General features: G+C 55.1%; 3 protein-coding genes across 14 annotated transcripts in view; 2 read left to right on the top strand and 1 right to left on the bottom strand.

The window, feature by feature from the left end:
- LOC114117985 (F-box only protein 17) overlaps positions 1-6,309 on the top strand; it is a 34,729-nt gene extending 28,420 nt beyond the window's left edge. For all 6 annotated transcript variants that reach the window (XM_060398607.1, XM_042232002.2, XM_042232001.2 and 3 more), the window contains 3 exons: positions 124-219; positions 746-881; positions 3,190-6,309. In XM_060398607.1, the coding sequence (XP_060254590.1) occupies positions 124-219; positions 746-881; positions 3,190-3,333 (376 nt within the window). In that variant the 3' untranslated portion in view covers positions 3,334-6,309. The remainder of the gene's footprint in view (positions 1-123; positions 220-745; positions 882-3,189) is intronic.
- MRPS12 (mitochondrial ribosomal protein S12) lies at positions 5,327-8,412 on the bottom strand. Of its 6 annotated transcripts, none has more exons than XM_060398609.1 (3): positions 8,265-8,412; positions 6,756-6,823; positions 5,327-6,135 (listed from the first exon to the last, which is right to left on the bottom strand). In XM_060398609.1, the coding sequence occupies exons 2-3, from the start codon at positions 6,802-6,804 to the stop codon at positions 5,765-5,767; spliced, it is 420 nt and encodes a 139-aa protein (XP_060254592.1). In that variant the 5' UTR covers positions 6,805-6,823; positions 8,265-8,412; the 3' UTR covers positions 5,327-5,764. The 6 variants fall into 6 exon arrangements, with proteins under 6 accessions (XP_060254592.1, XP_042087938.1, XP_004015290.1 ...); XM_042232004.2 differs by lacking the exon at positions 8,265-8,412 and adding an exon at positions 7,220-7,339; XM_004015241.6 differs by lacking the exon at positions 8,265-8,412 and adding an exon at positions 7,224-7,339.
- Positions 7,573-16,327, top strand: SARS2 (seryl-tRNA synthetase 2, mitochondrial). Of its 2 annotated transcripts, XM_027978259.2 has the most exons (16): positions 7,573-7,865; positions 9,868-9,963; positions 10,727-10,756; positions 11,284-11,424; positions 11,506-11,560; positions 11,815-11,878; positions 12,121-12,226; positions 12,956-13,003; positions 13,467-13,575; positions 13,847-13,892; positions 13,978-14,065; positions 14,146-14,255; positions 15,266-15,359; positions 15,463-15,555; positions 15,668-15,733; positions 15,833-16,327. In XM_027978259.2, the coding sequence occupies exons 1-16, from the start codon at positions 7,599-7,601 to the stop codon at positions 15,974-15,976; spliced, it is 1,557 nt and encodes a 518-aa protein (XP_027834060.1). In that variant the 5' UTR covers positions 7,573-7,598; the 3' UTR covers positions 15,977-16,327. The 2 variants fall into 2 exon arrangements, with proteins under 2 accessions (XP_027834060.1, XP_060254589.1); XM_060398606.1 differs by lacking the exon at positions 11,284-11,424.
- The last annotated feature ends 43 nt before the right edge of the window (positions 16,328-16,370 follow it).

Here is a 16,370-nt window from a genome sequence, read left to right as displayed (position 1 = left end):
GCCCTAAGGGGCTGCTTCAGACAGGGTAGTCAGGGGAGGCTTCCAGGAGGAGGTGATTTCTGGGCTGTGATTTGAATGATGGAACTCTTGGCCCTCCACCCCGCATTATCCCCCTCTTCCTAGATGGTGCTTTAAGAGGCAGCTTGTGGACTTGGTGATGGAAGGGGTGTGGCAGGAGCTGCTCGACAGCGCCCAAATCGAGATCTGTGTGGCCGACTGGTGAGTGAAGAGTAGCAACCGGCCCGCACCGCCACCCCGGTGGAGGTGGCAGTTCTACAGAAGGGGCTCATTTCACACCGAGTCACCCCCACGGGCTGGCACTGCTACTGTGTCCCCTTCATAGTGAGGGTGAAAGAAGGGAAGCTATGCTCTCATAGTAGAGCCAGGGAGGGAGGGACCTTTGGGGAGCCCAGGCTCTGGCTCCACCCTAGGAACATCCAGGCTCCTGCCCCAGCTCTGGCTCTACCCCAAGAATACCTAGGCTCCTCCCCCAGGCTCTGGCCCCACCTCAAAACACCCAGGCCCCTCCCCCAAGTCCTGGCTCCACCCCAGGAACACCCAGGCTCCTCCCCCAAGCTCTGGCCCCACCCCAGGAACACCCAGGTTCCTCCTCCAGGCTCTGGCTCCACCTCAGGAGCACCTAGGCTCCTCCCCCTAGGTTCCCAGGCCTGGCATCATCAAAGTTCCTGGAGGCCAGAGACCTAAGTGGGTAGCAGAGACGTGAAAGCTCACCACCACCTGGCAGGTGGGGTGCCCGGGAGAACTGCGGCTGCATCTACCGGCTTCGGGTCCGCCTCCTGGACGTGTATGAAAATGAAGTGGTCAAGTTCTCGGCCTCACCCAACCCGGTCCTTCAGTGGACTGAGAGAGGCTGCCGGCAGGTGGGTCCAGACCGCCTTCCACACCACCCTTGACCTGTCCAAGGGCACACCCACTTCTCACCCTGCTCAAATTCGGTTCTCAGCTCTCAGCACCACCATCGGTATCTATAATAACAACAGCTAACAATTATTAAGCCCTTATTACAGGCCTGTCCAAAAGTTTTACCCATTAATTCATTTCCTTAGCACAATGGCCTAGTTATTCAATCGACATTTATTAAGCACCTAATGTAATGTGTACTGGTCACTGCTGTAGTTGCTCGGAATGCAGTGGTGAACCAAAATCCTTGCTGGAATGCATGTGGTGAACCAAAATCCTTGCTCCATCCCCATTCTAGAGTTGGGGAAACTGAGGGATGGAAGAGACACCCAAACTCACCCTAAACCATGCAGGGCTTGATTCAAAGCCACAGTGGCTCCTGAGCCTAAGCTGCCACGGTCATCATACCTCACTTATCAAAGTAACCTTTGGTCTTCTGGTTCAATTCCTGATCGCCTCCCTCCAAGCCCAACCCAACACTCAGACTCAGGATCTAGAAAGTGAAGGGAAGTCGCTCAGTCATGTCTGACTCTGCAATCCTATGGATTGTAGTCTACCAGGCTTCTCTGTCCATTGGATTTTCCAGGCAAGAGTACTGGAGTGGATTGCCATTTCCTTCTCCAGGGGATCCTCCTGACCCAGGGATCGAATCCAGGTCTCCTGCATTGCAGGCAGACGCTTTACCCTCTGAGCCACCTTAAAAAGTGAATTAAAAAAAAAAAAGTGAGTCAGACCACGGATTTCACCTGCCTGTAACCCTCCCACGGCTACGTCTCAGAACAAAAGCCAATATCCTAACATGCAGTTATAAAAAGGACTGAAGTACAGATTCACACCTCAACATGGGTGAGCCATGGAAACACTGTGCTAAATGAAAGAGGTCAGACACAAAGGCCATATATTGTATGATAGCATTTATATGAAATTTCAAGAATAAGCAAACCCTAGAGACACATGCAAAGAGCCGACTCACTGGAAAAGACTGATGCTGGGAAAGACTGAGGGCAGGAGGAGAAAGGGGCAACAAAGGATGAAAGGGTTGGATGGTATCACCAAGTCAGTGGACATGAGTTCAACAAACTCCAGGAGATAGTTAAGGACAGGAAAGCCTAACATGCTGCAATCCATGGGGTTGCAAAGAGTCAGACACGACTTAGTGATTGAACAACATAGAGACAAAAAGCAAATAGAATAGTGGTTGCCAGAGGACAGAGGGAGGGAGGAATTGGAAATGACAGCTAATGGATTTGAGGTTTTTTCCTAGGGTGATGAAATGTTCCAGATTTAGATAGTGGTGATGGTTGCATAACATTACAAATATGCCAAAAAAAGAAAAAAATACACTGAATTGTAGTCTTAAATGGTACGTTAGGTGAATTTGAATTTCAGCTCAATTTAAAAAATTACAAAAAAAGCCAGAAGCAAGGGACTTCCCTGTGGTTAAGACTCTGCTTCCACTACAGGAGGCATAAGTTCCATCCCTGGTGGGGGAACTAAGATCCCACAAGCCAAGTGGCATGGCCCCCCAAAATTGAAAGCCAGAAGCCAAAGTCCTTCTGGGGCCCATCTCAAATGCCCCACGCAATCTGCCCACTGCCTCCTTGACCCCCTTTCCTACTTCTCTCACTCTGCTCGAGGCACGCTGCCACCTCAGGGCTTTTGCACTGTTCCTCTGTCTGGATCACTCTTCCCCCAGATCCCCACCTCCACCAGGTTTCTGCTCAAATGTCATCTCAGTGCAGCCCTTGCTTACTCAGATTACAACCCCACCCCCTTGCAGAATTTCCTCTGCCCTTTCCCTCCTCTGTCTTCAGCGTCAGAGTCCAGACTCTCAGCTTCACCAGATTTATTTATTTATTTTTGGCAGCAATGGGTCTTCATTGCTGCACAAAGGCTGTTCTCTAGTTGCAGCGAGCGGGGGGTTACTCTCCAGTTACAGTGCATAGACTTCTCACAGCGGGGGCTTCTTTTGCTTCAGAGCACAGGCCCTAGGGTTTGTGGGTTCAGCAGCAGCAGCACACGGGCATAGTTGCTCCAGGGCATGTGGGATCTTCCCAGACCTGGGCTCGAACCGGTGTCCCCTGCCTTGGCAGGCAGATTCTTAACCACTGGACTAGAAGGAAGTCCCGGGACGAGCTCTTTGGGCTGCTTTCTGCATTGCGATATCCCAGTGCCTGGAGTAGGGTCAGGGATGGTGACGATGTGTCAAGGAGGCGGAGGAAGATGAGCCCCTGGAGCCTCACTCCCTCCCTCTTCTTCTCTGCGCAGGTCTCCCACGTCTTTACCAACTTTGGCAAGGGTATCCGCTACGTGTCTTTTGAGCAGTATGGAAGAGACACGCGTTCCTGGGTGGGGCACTACGGCACCCTTGTGACCCACTCCAGTGTGAGGGTCAGGATCCGCCTGTCCTAGCCAACCAGCCTGACCTAGCCTTCCTGGACAGACCTCCATCTGCCGGACACTAACATCAATCAAGGGCGGCTTTTGCAGCCAGGAGCCAGAGGAAGGGTTTGGGGAGGTCCTGTGTGGCCTGTTCCCGGCACTCTCCCAGTGAACCCCATTTGCTGCTACTTCAGCCAAGGAACCAGGGATCCAACCAGGCTGGTCACTTGCTTCCCCAGGGAAGTGTCAAAGAGTAACTCAGAGACCTGTATTGTAAACTTCTTTTTCATGCGTGTGCTGATCAGTTGATGCTGGTTTAGTCACCAAGTCGTGTCCAACTCTTGCGACCCCATGGACTGTAGCCCACCAGGCTCCTGTCTACGGGATTTCCCAGGCAAGAATACTGGATTGCCATTTCCTTCTCCAGGTGATCTTCCTGACCCAGGGATCAAACCCACATCTCCTGCATTGCAGGTGGATTCTTTAGTGACTGAGCCACCAGGGAAATCCTATCAGTTGATGTGTTAGTCACTCAGTTGTGTCCAAGTCTTTGTGACCCCATGGACTGTAGCCCACCAGGCTTCTCCGTCCATGGGATTCTCCAGGTAAGCATACTGGAGTGGATTGCCATTCCCTTCTCCAGAGGATCTTCCCAACCCAGGGATCGAACCCACTGAGTCAAAAAACAAAGGCTAAGCCCAGGTTAAAAATAGAGGAATGCTGCTGACAATCCTGGACAAGGACTCTTGTCAGCATATTTTGGGGGTAAGGCAATTGCTGGCAGGGAGCAGAGGTTGTCCTCGGGGGGACAGACAGGGGCCTCAAAGGGAACCCATCCTCTCGTTTGGGGGAGTCTCTGGGACTCAGTAGTGGGGCCCATGCAAGCTCCTCCAGCACCGCACCCAACAGCACCTGTTCTCTGAGCCATATAGGTGCCATTTCTTTCAGAATTCCTAAGGCGCAGTCTGCACTGACCCCCAAACTATATCCTCTACCCCCACCTCCTGGCCCTGCGTCGGGCAGCCCTCCTTCTGCCAAGGTGACAGCCTCCTTTTCTCCACACTTGAGCCCACTTGGAGAAGGACTCCAGGAGCAAAGCTCCCCTGGTGTCTTCCACTGTTTCCCTAGCTGAGTGCAGCTGACAAGCTAGCTTAATAAAAAATTGGTGCAGAGCGTGAGCTGATGGGGGGTTTTATCTGTAACTGATGTGCTTGTCTGCCCCCAGCTCTGATCCTAGAAGGCCGTGTGGGGTATTTCCAAAAGTGAGAACCTCAGGTGTGCTAAGTGCCACGCAAGAAGTGGGTGAGCTTCGAGAACACAGATGGGTCACCAGGACTCAGCCAACAGCTCCCCTGCCTGTTCTCAGCTGTTCTCCCAGCAGTTCTCAGGGAGGTACCCCGTTGTCACTACCATTTGGTCCAGAAGGAAACAGGTTCAGAGTTTAAAAGGCCTGCCCAGGGTCACCTGGCCGGGAAGTAGGGGAAGCCAGACTTGCACCAGACGTTGGGCTCCAGAGCCCAATGATATATGCTCAGCTCCCAAATCTTAAAACCACAGGACTGCCCCAGTGGTCCAGTGGGCAAGACGCTGCACTTCCAGTCCCGGGGGAGAGAGTTCAATCCTTGGTAGAAGAATTAAGATCCCACATGCCGCACAGTGTGGCCAAAAAACAGAGAAAGAAACCTCTAACCTGACCAAGCAGGTGATCGGGTGAGGTCCGCATCACTCTCAGTGCCACGGAAATGGAGCCAGAGTGGGGAACAAACACACCTGGAGTCACAGAGCAAGGAAGAGGTGGAAGTAGGATTTGAACCCAGGTGTGTGTGTCTGAGCAGAGCCACGCACGCCAACCAATCCCGGCAACACCCCTTTGCCACCAACATTACCATTACTGCCACTTTTCAGATGAGGAAGCTTGACAGCAGGGCTTTCATGTCCAGGCCCTCGGCCTGAAGGGAGGGGAACTGGATTTCAGCGCAGCCCACCTGATTCCAAAGCTTATAACAGCAGTCACTGCATGTGCTATTATACACGTAAAAGCATCTGGTTTAATCGTCACCAAATCCAACAGAGGGGATACTGTGAGTGGAGTTATTTTTTTTCTGGTGAAGGAAACTGAGGCCAGGGGGGATGTCCAGTTGCCAAGACCACAAAGAGGGTGAATACCACACAAGAGGGTTCAGGTCACAAACCTTGGGGGCTGGGGTTTTTATTGCAATCCCTCCCCAGTAGCTGGCAGTACAGAGTCTTGTCTCAGCAGAAGAGGTTGCTGGAGCCAGCATGGAAGCCAGGGGTGTTGGGAGAGGGGCACCCAGGACCTCTATGGGTTAAGGGTCCACTGGTCTGGGCTTTGAACCCAGACCAGCTACTTCTAGAGCTGGACTTGCTTCCTGAGGGCACTGCAGGTGCACCAAGGGAAAGAAAGTTCTCCTGCGTGATGATCCACCCACCGGTCCCCCAGTCACTTCTTCTTCTGCACGTGGCCACAGTCATACTTGCCGCGCACGACCTTGAGCTTGACACCCGGCAGGTCCTGCGTGCGGCCACCCTGTACGAGGACCACGTGGTGCTCCTGCAGGTTGTGGCCCTCTCCGGGGATGAAGCAGACGGCCTCCCGGCCAGTGCTGAGCCTCACGCGGCAACACTTGCGGTTGGCTGAGTTGGGCTTCTTGGGCTTGCGGATAAAGGTGCGCAGGACCACGCCCTTCAGCTGTGGCCGGCCCTCCGTTGGGCCTGGTTTCGAAGGCGGAAACTTCGGGGGGCCCCGACGGTGTAGCTGGTTCAGGGTGGCCATGGGACGCATGGACCAAGGCCGGGGGGCCAGGGCTAGGCCTGGAAAGACAACCAAGAGGGCGGAAGAGGATTATCCTGGCGAATAGATAATAGCATCAGCCACTCGCTCTTTTGTTCGAGATGCCGTTCCAAGTACTTCCCGGGGCTATATTTGTTTATGGCTGGGGGTACTCATGGCTGAGAGTAATATTAATAGCATTTATGGAGCAATCACCATGTGTCGGGTTCTTTTTTGAGCATTTCGTAAGAATTAACTCACAGGTTTCCACTGGGTCCTGTACTGTTCTATGCATCATATCTACATTAACACACACCGCCCCACCGCCACCCTATGAGGCAGAAGGGAGGCTGGTCTCTGGGCCGGGTCACTCCTCCTCCTGTCACCCCGCTCCCATTCCCATGAGCAGATTCTGTCAACTGAGACTTCAAAACTGATCGGAATCCCCTTCCTCCTCCACAGCATCCACCTTGGTCCTGTCTACCCTTGATTCCCACTGGACTCTCCTGTCCTTCTCCTCCCAGGTCTCCCTATTTCTACTGTCCGCTCCCCACACGCAGCCAGAGGCACCCTGTGGACACTGGGTTAGATACATTCCTCCCCTGCTCAGAGCCTCCCTATGGCTCCATCTCAGTCAGATGAAGAGCCGCCCCCCACTTACCATAATTTAGGGACATGCTAAGGCCACGGAGAAGGCCGGACCAAGACATTCCACCGCCTGCAGAGTCCCTGTATAAGGGGTTAAGAGAAAGTGGCCTTCATTACTCTATTTAGTGAAATGAAAGTCACTCAGTCGTGTCCGACTCTTTGTGACCCCATGGACTATACAGGCCATGGAATTCTCCAGGCCAGAATACTGGAGTGGGCAGCCTTTCCCTTCTCCAGGGGATCTTCCCAACCCAAGAATCGAACCCAGGTGCCCCACACTGCAGGCGGATTCTTTACGAGCTGACCCACAATGGAACCCCAAATTCTCCCCCACCCTCCCTATTTAGCCTTCCGGTTAAATCTAAGCAATTTCCTCTACCGTATAACCGCAACCCCTAACGCTGCTAACAGAAAGTCCCTCCGTAAATTTAGGCTTGCACTGAATAAGCTCTCGGGGAGCCAACTGTCTCTGCTCACATACAGAATAAACCGGGAACCTGAAGGGAGACCCCGGAGGTTTGGAGAACTCGAGATTTGTAGACTTTACAGACCCTAGCCAGGTCGCCGACACGCAGAAACCGATCTCTAGCTCGATCTGGGGACTACCCTGGCAGTGATTGGCTGGTTCTGCCTCTCGTGTACGCAGAAGCAGCGGGGAACAGAGAACGATTGGACAATGATAATGTCAATCTTGGGCAACTGTTCTCATTGAACTGTGTTTTTTTGAGGCATGGAAGGGCTTCGCCCCCTTCCAGGGTCTGATTGGCTAGTCTCGAGCAGAATAGCAGCTTTGTAATTGGCCTAAATGCGTAGTGGGCGGAACGAAGGGTGCGTGACTCCCTGTCCGCCTTCCAAGATGGCTGCGCCCGTAGTGCGGCGCTTGGGTCCTCTAGTGGCTGGTCGGTGCCTGGGGCTTCGAGGAGGCTGTGTCTGTAAGCAGAGCTTCAAGAGAAGTTTCGCTACGGAGAGACAGGACCGGAACCTCCTGTACGAACACGCGCGTGAGGGCTACAGCGCGCTCCCTCAGCTGGATATGGAACCACTGTGCGCACACCCGGAAGATGCCGCGCGCGCGCTGGAGCTCCGCAAGGGGGAGTTGCGGTCGAAGGATCTGCCCGGCATCGTGAGTGCGCTTGCGCGGCCCAACCTCCGCGGGGCCTGTCCGCTTTGCCTATTGGCTGTTCGCTTTACGGACGAAATGGGCTTACAAGATACTATCCGGCAGGGGGCGTTCTGATCGCGAGAATTTTAGTTCCTTCCCAGTTTAGCCAATGTGATGTGCCTGGCATCTAAGTACGTGTCAGATACCACGGAATGCTAAGGCCCTACTGTCCATAGAGCCGTGATGCTCCTAGTCCATAAAGCGTGCTGGGAACTTACTGTCTTCTCGCGTCCTCTGTGCTCAGACCTCTTGACAGGCTTATGGTAAAGCCACAAAGGAAAACGGGAAACAGAGATATGAATCAGTGGATAAGGGGAGACTCTTGCCTTTGGGGAGTGAGAGGAAGAGTTATGCACTTACCCCACAAGTATCAGGCAGTTGCTGCTGCTGCTGCTAAGTCGCTTCAGTCGTGTCTGACCCTGTGCGACCCCATAGACGGCAGCCCACCAGGCTCCCCCGTCCCTGGGAATCTCCAGGCAAGAACACTGGAGTGGGTTGCCATTTCCTTCTCCGATGCCTGAAAGTGAAAAGTGAAAGTGAAGTCACTCAGTCGTGCGACTCCTAGTGACCCCATGAACTGCAGCCCACCAGGTTCCTCCGTCCACAGGATTTTCCAGGCAAGAGTGCTGGAGTGGGGTGCCATCGCCTTCTCCGCATACTCACTCTGCTACTACTAATAAAGCCAGCACTTACATAATACTACATGCTGGTGAACTAGGACTGAAATTAGCATATTTCTAGACCCTGCCGAAGTGCTGGGGGCGATAGGGACCCCAAATCCTCCCAGCCCTCTCTTGGACTCCACCCCCCGATACATTCAATCTACTATAAGTGCTTTATACAGATGAGTCTCTTAAGTTTCACAGCAACCCTGTGAGATGGGTGCCATTATTTCCACAATTTTAACAGAGGGGAAACTAAGGCTCAGAGAAGTTAACTTGAAACAAACATATGGCAGTTCCTCAAAAAATTAAACATAGAATTACCATGTAATCAAGCAATCCCACTTCTGAGTACATACACCCCCCCAAAAAAAAAAAAAGAAAGAAAAGCAGGGACTCAAACAGATACCTGTATGTTCATGTTTATAGCAGCATTATTCACAGTGGCCAAAAGGTAGAAGTAACCCAAGTGTCCACTAATCAATGAATGGATAAAGAAAATGTGGTAGGGACTTCACTGGTAATCCAATGGTTAAGATGTTAATCCAGTGGTTCATGTTCCAAAGCAGAGGATGCAGGTTCGATCCCTGGCCAGGAAACTAAGACCCCACAAGCACTGAGGCCAAAAAACCAAAACGTGAAACAGAAGCAATACTGTAACCAATACAATAAAGACTTTAAAAATGGTCCACGTCAAAAAGAATCTTGTAAAGGAAAATGTGGTAAATACTTGCAATGGAATAATATTCAGCCTTAAAAAGGAAGGAAATTCTGACACATGCTACAATGTGAGTGCTCAGTTGATCAGTCATGTCTGCCTGTTTCCAACTCCATGGACTGTAGCCTGGCGGCCTCCTCTGTCCATGAGATTTTCCAGCAAGAACACTAGAGTGGGTTGCCATTTCCTCTTCCAGGGGATCTTCCCGACCCCTGTGTCTCCTGCATTGCCAGGTGGATTCTTTAGCACTGAGCCACCTGGGAAGCTCATACTACAAAATGGATTTATCTTAAATACGTTATGCTAGGTGAAGTAAGCCAGTCGCAAAAGGGCAAACACTATGTGACTCCAGTTCTGTGAGCCTTCTGGATTCGTCTCAGTCAAATCCACAGAGACAGAATGTAGAATGGTAGTTGCCAGGGGCAGGAATGTCTAATGGGCACAGAGTTTCAGTTTGGGAAGGTTCAGTGGTTCCAGAGATGGGTAGTTGTGATGCTAGCACAATATAAACATATTTAATGCCACTGAAATGTACACTTGAAAAACAGTTAATGTGCAAAATTCTGTGTATATTTTATCCCAGATCTCAACATGGCAGGAGCTGAGGCAGCTGCGGGAACAGATCCGGAGCCTGGAGGAGGAGAAGGGGGCCGTGACGGAGGCAGTGCGGGCCCTGGTGGTGAGCGCGGGGGTCCTGGGCAGGTGTGGGGCTGGCAGCAAGATGCCTCTGGCTACAGGTAGTGGGAAACCCAGTTTCAGGAGTTTGAAGGATATGGACATTCATCGTCTCACACCACAACCGTCCAGGGCCAGGCGTCCCTGGGGCTGATTCTTAACCACTGGACCACCAGGGAAGTCCCTAGCTCATCATCTGGGGGACACCAGGTAACAGCCTGACCGGGGAGCTCCTGCTTTCAGCCCATTTCACAGACCAGGATACCAAGGCTTGGAGAGGGGAAGAGACTTGCCCAAGAGCACGCTCTGGTTGGCACCGAGCTTTCAGTCCCAGTTCTGCCGCATGCCCTGGTGCTCAGGACCACAGAAGGTTCCGAGGATCAAAGATCGTCGGTGTCAGGCCTCCATATGCATGCTCAAGACTTTACCATGCCGAGTCTTAGTTCTCTCATCAACAAAATGGGAATCACATTGATACGAACCTCATAGTGGGGGTTATGAAGAAAACGGATTATCTGAGAGTCCTCTGCACATGGCTAGACATGAGGCAGCACTAAACTGAGCTACAGGGTGTGATTGCTGTTATGTTTTGCCTCCTCCCAGTTTTACTGATAGAGAAACTCGGGTACAGAGTGGACGAGGGTCCAGCCAGGCACTGACAGAGCAAGGAATTCAGATCCCCTAGCCCTGACCTTTCACCCCTCTTTCCCCTCCCCCTCATCCCCAACTTCATCACTCTAATCACCTCCTCATCTCTTTTCTACCAGGCAAACCAGGACAACAATGAAGTGCAGCAGGTACTACAGAGAGTTGATATCCTGTCCCTGATCGGGGGTGGGCAGCACAGATAACCATTATCAGTCATAAAGTCTCCACTGTATATGATGGAAAATGTAACTCAAGTAGGAGTAAGAAAGATAACAACAGGCTCTGTTGATTCATAAAACTAAAAATCCTGGCTTCAGGTACAGCTGGATCCAGCTCCTGGCTCCTCCGTATTTGGTTCAGCTTTCTCCCCTTGGGGGAAGGGAAGACAAGGTCTGGTGCAAAGAGGACCATTTTCTTGATACTTCCAGACAAAGCCCTGGGGCTGATTGTCATGTGCCTGTCTTTAAGCCAATCACTTTGGCCGAGCGATGGAATGTTCTAGTAGGCCAAGCCAGAGTCATGTCCTTGTGGACGTGCCACGAGGTGGTGAGGGGAGGTTCCTGAAAGGAAATTTAGGATGTTGAGCCCGAAGAAGAAGCAACAAAGTCCACCGCAGAGGTTATCCTAGCCAGGACCCCACCCTCTCCTGGGCTGACCCGATGTGTCCCACTCCCAGGACCCCCAATATCAGAGTCTGCGGGCCCATGGCCGGGAGATCCGGAAGCAGCTCACACTCCTCTACCCTAAGGAGGCCCAGCTCGAAGAGCAGTTCTACCTGCGGGCACTGAGGCTGCCCAACCAGACCCACCCAGACGTGGTGAGCCCCTTGCCGGGTGGCAGGGGAAGCCAGGGCCCTGTCTGGCGCCCCCTTCCCTCTGACACCCACTGTTTCCCACAGCCTGTTGGGGACGAAAGCCAGGCCCGCGTGCTCCATGTGGTTGGAGATAAGCCAGGTAGGCCAGAGCCCAGGCTGGGGGACCCAGGCTGGGGACGGGGGCTCCTGGGGTCTGGGACTGTGGCTGGAGCCTGTAAAGCCCTGGGCTTTCTCACACTGTCTCGTGCGTGTGTGTGTGCGTGTGTCTGGCTCTTTCTCCTCTCTCTCCTTTTCTCTCCCTCCCTCCCCCCACTGTCTCTCTAATCCTCTTTCTCTCTATCCCCATTCCCTGTCTCTTCTCCTCTTACCCCATTGCTTTTCATCCACACACAGCTTTCTCCTTCCAACCCCGGGGCCACCTGGAAATAGCCGAGAAACTTGACATCATCCGTCAGAAGTGAGCCCCCGCTCCCAGACCCTGCCATTCAGCAACCCCCCACCCCAGCAGCTGGCTGCCAGCTCCACTTCACTGGGCTCAGCATGGGATGTGGAACCACCAGGGCCTCGCCCGGCATGAATGTTTGATGACCGGCCTCCCGCCTGGCAGCTGGGCCTCTGCCCTGGGGTGCTTGAGTCCCCCTTCTTCCCCCACCAGCCCCGGCCCACAGGCCCCCATCTGTCTGCCCATCTGTCTCCCAGGCGCCTGTCGCACGTGTCTGGCCACCGCTCCTATTACCTGCGCGGGGCTGGGGCCCTCCTGCAGTACGGCCTGGTCAACTTCACACTCAACAAGCTCATCCACCGGGTATGGGCCAGGATGGGAGGGCTGCCTGGAGGGGGTGACATCGATGCTGAGGTCCAAAGGCTCAAGGTGGAAAGGAGGGGGTGACCTCTACTCCAGTCACTGTTTTCAGAGCTTATGTGTAGCATTGGCATACTTCATTCTTAGGGCAGCGTTAAGAGGAGAGTGCTATTACTGTCCCCTTTAGAGATGGAGAAGTTGAGGGAGGAACTGTCCAGGACCTCTGGCTCATGTGTGGGGCTGGCCTGAGAGCCTGCACCTGTCACCATTGGCGCTCACTGCCTGCCTGCAGTGGACAGCGAGTGTTGGGGAAAGAACAGTGTCTGTTGAAACTGGGGGGGTCGGCAAGGGCTGAGGGCTGGTCATGCAGCGACCGATGGGACGCTGGTCACAGTGAGGGGCTCGGACATGTCCTGAAGGTGCTGGGAGTCACAGAGGGTGTTCACTGGTGGGGGTCACAGACAGATCTGTACGGAGAACTACTCCTCCACTGCCCTGTATGGTAACCTGAGTGAGGACATCAGGAGGCCCCAGTGATAGGGCCCCAGCACCGCAGGGCCAGCTCCATGCCCACTGCTCGGGCCTGCCTCAGTGTCCTCTCCAGTGGAATGGGCTTCAGAGTGACACGGGGCAGCTGTTAGCCCCCTCTGCAGTGTCTGTGCTTCGGGCCTGAGCTTGGGGTCTGGTGGGGGTCCTGGCTCTGCTCCTCACCCCTTCCCTACCCTTTCCCAGGGCTTCACCCCCATGACGGTGCCAGACCTTCTCCGAGGAGTTGTGTTTGTGAGTGAAGACTCTCCATTCCCCATGCCCAGCCCTGTGTCAGGCCCTGTTATGGGGCCCCCAGGCAGCAAGACCAGCCTGTCTCCCCCAAAGAAACTGCCCTGGGGCTGGGTTGAGGGGGTCGCGTCATAACAGGGAACTCACGGTGAATCTGGGGCTTCCCAGGTGGCTCAGTGGTAAAGAATCCGCCTGCCAATGCAGGAGCTGTGGGTTTGATCCCTGGGTCAGGATAATCCCCTGGAGGAGGAAATGGCAACCCACTCCAGTCTTCTTGCCTGGAAAATTCCGTGGACAGAGGAGCCTGGCGGGCAGCAGTCCATGGGGCCACAAGGAGTCAGACACGACTGAGTGACTGAGCGTGCACACGCATGTGGGGGGCTTCCCTTCCTTCCAGGGGAGGAGCAGGGGATGTGACGACAGACGGGGGCCCCTGAGGTTACCTGTCCTCTGGTCTCCTCCCCAGGAAGGCTGTGGGATGACACCAAATGCCAAACCATCCCAAATTTACAACATCGACCCCTCCCGCTTCGAAGACCTCAACCTGGCCGGGACAGCAGAGGTGGGACTTGCAGGTGAGAGCCACCTGGGGGCCAGAGCTGAGCGAGAGCCCCTCAGGGGTCCTCAGAGCGGGAGGGACCGGAAGGGGGCAGCCGGGAGCATCCCGGGGGTGACGGCTGCACGCCCAGGGCCTACGTGTACAGTTGTGTAGGTTGTTCCAGCCACGTGTCCTGACATGAGGTTGTGTCTGCCAGAAGGGACACCTTTTCTAATTCCCACAAAGGTTTCCTGTGGGTGGATGGATGGTGGCCCAGGCTGACCCCTTCTGTCCCCTTCTCCTCCCAGGCTACTTCATGGACCACTCCGTGGCCTTCAGGGACCTGCCAATCAGGTGATGCCCTGTTCCTTTAGAACTTGTCCCCACCTGTGACATCCCCTGGCCTCTCCCTGACCCCACTTACCCACCCCTCCGCCAGGATGGTTTGTTCCAGTACCTGCTACCGGGCGGAAACAGACACAGGGAAAGAGCCGTGGGGGCTGTATCGAGTACACCACTTCACCAAGGTTGGCATAGCTAGGTCTGTGGCGGGGACACCCCAACAGCCTAGCGCCTCCTGACTCCTGTGCCCCTCACCCTGCCCCAGGTGGAGATGTTTGGGGTGACAGGCCCCGGGCTGGAGCAGAGCTCAGAGCTGCTGGAGGAGTTCCTGTCCCTTCAGATGGAGATCTTGACAGAGCTGGGCTTGCACTTCCGGTGCGGGGAGGGGCCAGGGGCTGAGGTGGATGGTGGGGTCTGGGGTCGGGGACAGAGGGTGAGGGGTGGGGAAAGGCTGGCTGGGTGCTCCCCCATCTTGAAAACCCTCACCGCCTCTTCTCCCCTGCCCACTTTTGCCCGTGTTAGGATTGTATACAGGATGTCTACCTGTCAACCCATAAAAGCCTGTGTACGATTCAGTGTCGAGACCAGGTCCCTTGCCTCCCGTGACTCCCCGTCCCTAGCGTGCTGTCTCATCTGCCTAGCCCAAATGGCTTTTTAAAATACCGTTTCATTTACGTATTATTATTACTGGCGGTGCTGGGTCTTCATTGCTGTGCGGGCTTTCTCCAATTGCAGCGAGTGGGGGCTACTTCAGTGGCCGTGTGCAGGCTTCTCGTTGCAGTGACTTCTCTCGCAGAGCACGGGCTCTGGAGTGCTTGGGTTTCCCTGGTTGTGACACGCGGGTTCAGGAGTTGCAGCTCCCGGGCTCCAGAGTGCAGGCCCAGGAGCTGCAGCGCTTGTACTTTGTTGCTCCACAGCATGTGGGATCTTCCTGGATCAGAGATCGAACCCATGTGCCCTGCATTGGCAGGTGGATTCTTAACCACTGAGCCCCCAGGGAAGCCCCAGGACAGCTTTTTACCTTCCAGTGGGAAGGGGAGGTTGGGGAGAGGGCACACCCCTTCCCTCTAAGGGGGTGACTGGACGTGGCGAGCCCCACGGCCTCGCTCACCCTGTCAGACACACGTTTTCAGGAGAGGCTGAGGAGTGTGGACTTTTTTCTGGGTGGCCCATTAGAGAAATCTGGGGGTGCTGTTGCTATAGAAGGAAGAAGAGCCAGGTGAACAAACAGCCCGGTGACGTGGCCGTCTCGTCCCCTTTGCCACCGTCAGCTCTTTATCACCTCCGTTTTCCTCCTTTGGTGACGTTTTCCATCACCTCCCACTGCGCCCCCCGCCCCACCTCTCACCCGCTGCCCTTCGCCCTGTCTTTCTCCGGGGCTCCAGAGTCCTGGACATGCCCACACAGGAGCTGGGCCTGCCCGCCTACCGCAAGTTCGACATCGAGGCCTGGATGCCAGGGCGAGGCCGCTTCGGCGAGGTGAGCCCCCTGCCCGGCGGGGCCCTCAGGATGAGAAAGAGGACCCTCCCCTCCACTGCCCCCCACGGCCCATCATCTCAGCCCACCCCACCCCCACGCCCAGGTCACTAGCGCTTCCAACTGCACGGACTTCCAGAGCCGCCGTCTACACATCATGTTCCAGACCGAGGCCGGGGAGCTGCAGTTCGCACACACGGTGAGCCCACACCCTCGCCCGCCCTGCCCTGCACCCCCACGCCGGAGACCCGCCACCGCAGCCCCTGCCCTGGGCCCGCTGGAGCCTGGATCTGAGCGTCCCCTCCTCTCAGGTGAACGCCACGGGCTGTGCTGTCCCTCGGCTCCTCATCGCCCTCCTGGAGAGCTATCAGCAGAAGGTGAGGGGCGGGGGTGGCGGGAGGATCCCACCGTGGGAGGTGGAGGCCGGAGGCTGGAAGGCCGGCCGGGCAGCCGCCTGAGGCCTGCTCTCTCCCCAGGACGGCTCGGTGCTCGTGCCCCCTGCCCTCCAGCCCTACCTCGGCACCGATCGGATCACCACCCCCACCCACGTGCCTCTCCAGTACATCGGCCCCAACCAGCCCCAGAAGCCCAGGCTCCCGGGCCAGCCTGCCTCGAGCTGAGGACTCATCCTCGTTGGCCAGTAGGGTTGTCACCACTTCCTGGAGCTTAGGGGTCCCTGGGCCCCTGGGACCTGGTGTCCTGAGTCCCTTCCGATATCTACCTTCTTCATGTCCACTCCTCACCTGGGCCTCTGGACTTCAGGGTCCACCTCTGCTATGCCTCTTTTTCCTGGGGATCAGTCAGAGACCCTGTTGTCATTGGGGGTCCCATCCTGCAGTGGGAAGCAGTAATTCCTCCAAGGGGACCTGGAGGTCTGGGGGAGGGCGGAGGAGAGGAAGAAGAGGCCTCCATGCCTCCTTCCTTACTCTCAGTGGTTAAGAGAAGGTTCCCTAATAAATAGTCAGAACAAAGGCTTGTGTGGGTCTGTGAGTGAGGGAGGTGGCCTGGCCGACT

Source organism: Ovis aries, chromosome 14, assembly GCF_016772045.2.
Source record: "Ovis aries strain OAR_USU_Benz2616 breed Rambouillet chromosome 14, ARS-UI_Ramb_v3.0, whole genome shotgun sequence".
NCBI classification, from domain to species: domain Eukaryota; kingdom Metazoa; phylum Chordata; class Mammalia; order Artiodactyla; family Bovidae; genus Ovis; species Ovis aries.
This window is presented reverse-complemented; position numbering and strand designations above follow the sequence as displayed.

What these genes read in the sequence shown, in the direction of transcription:
- MRPS12 (XM_042232004.2), bottom strand. An exon ending in TAGCATGTCCCTAAATTATG is followed by an intron (nt 6,136 to 6,755) that starts GTAAGTGGGGGG and finishes TTGTCTTTCCAG; the next exon opens with GCCTAGCCCTGGCCCCCCGG.
- SARS2 (XM_027978259.2), top strand. Translation starts at nt 7,599, where the DNA reads ATGGCTGCGCCCGTAGTGCGGCGCTTGGGTCCTCTAGTGGCTGGTCGG. An exon ending in TGTGGTTGGAGATAAGCCAG is followed by an intron (nt 11,561 to 11,814) that starts GTAGGCCAGAGC and finishes ATCCACACACAG; the next exon opens with CTTTCTCCTTCCAACCCCGG. An exon ending in TTCTCCGAGGAGTTGTGTTT is followed by an intron (nt 13,004 to 13,466) that starts GTGAGTGAAGAC and finishes TCTCCTCCCCAG; the next exon opens with GAAGGCTGTGGGATGACACC.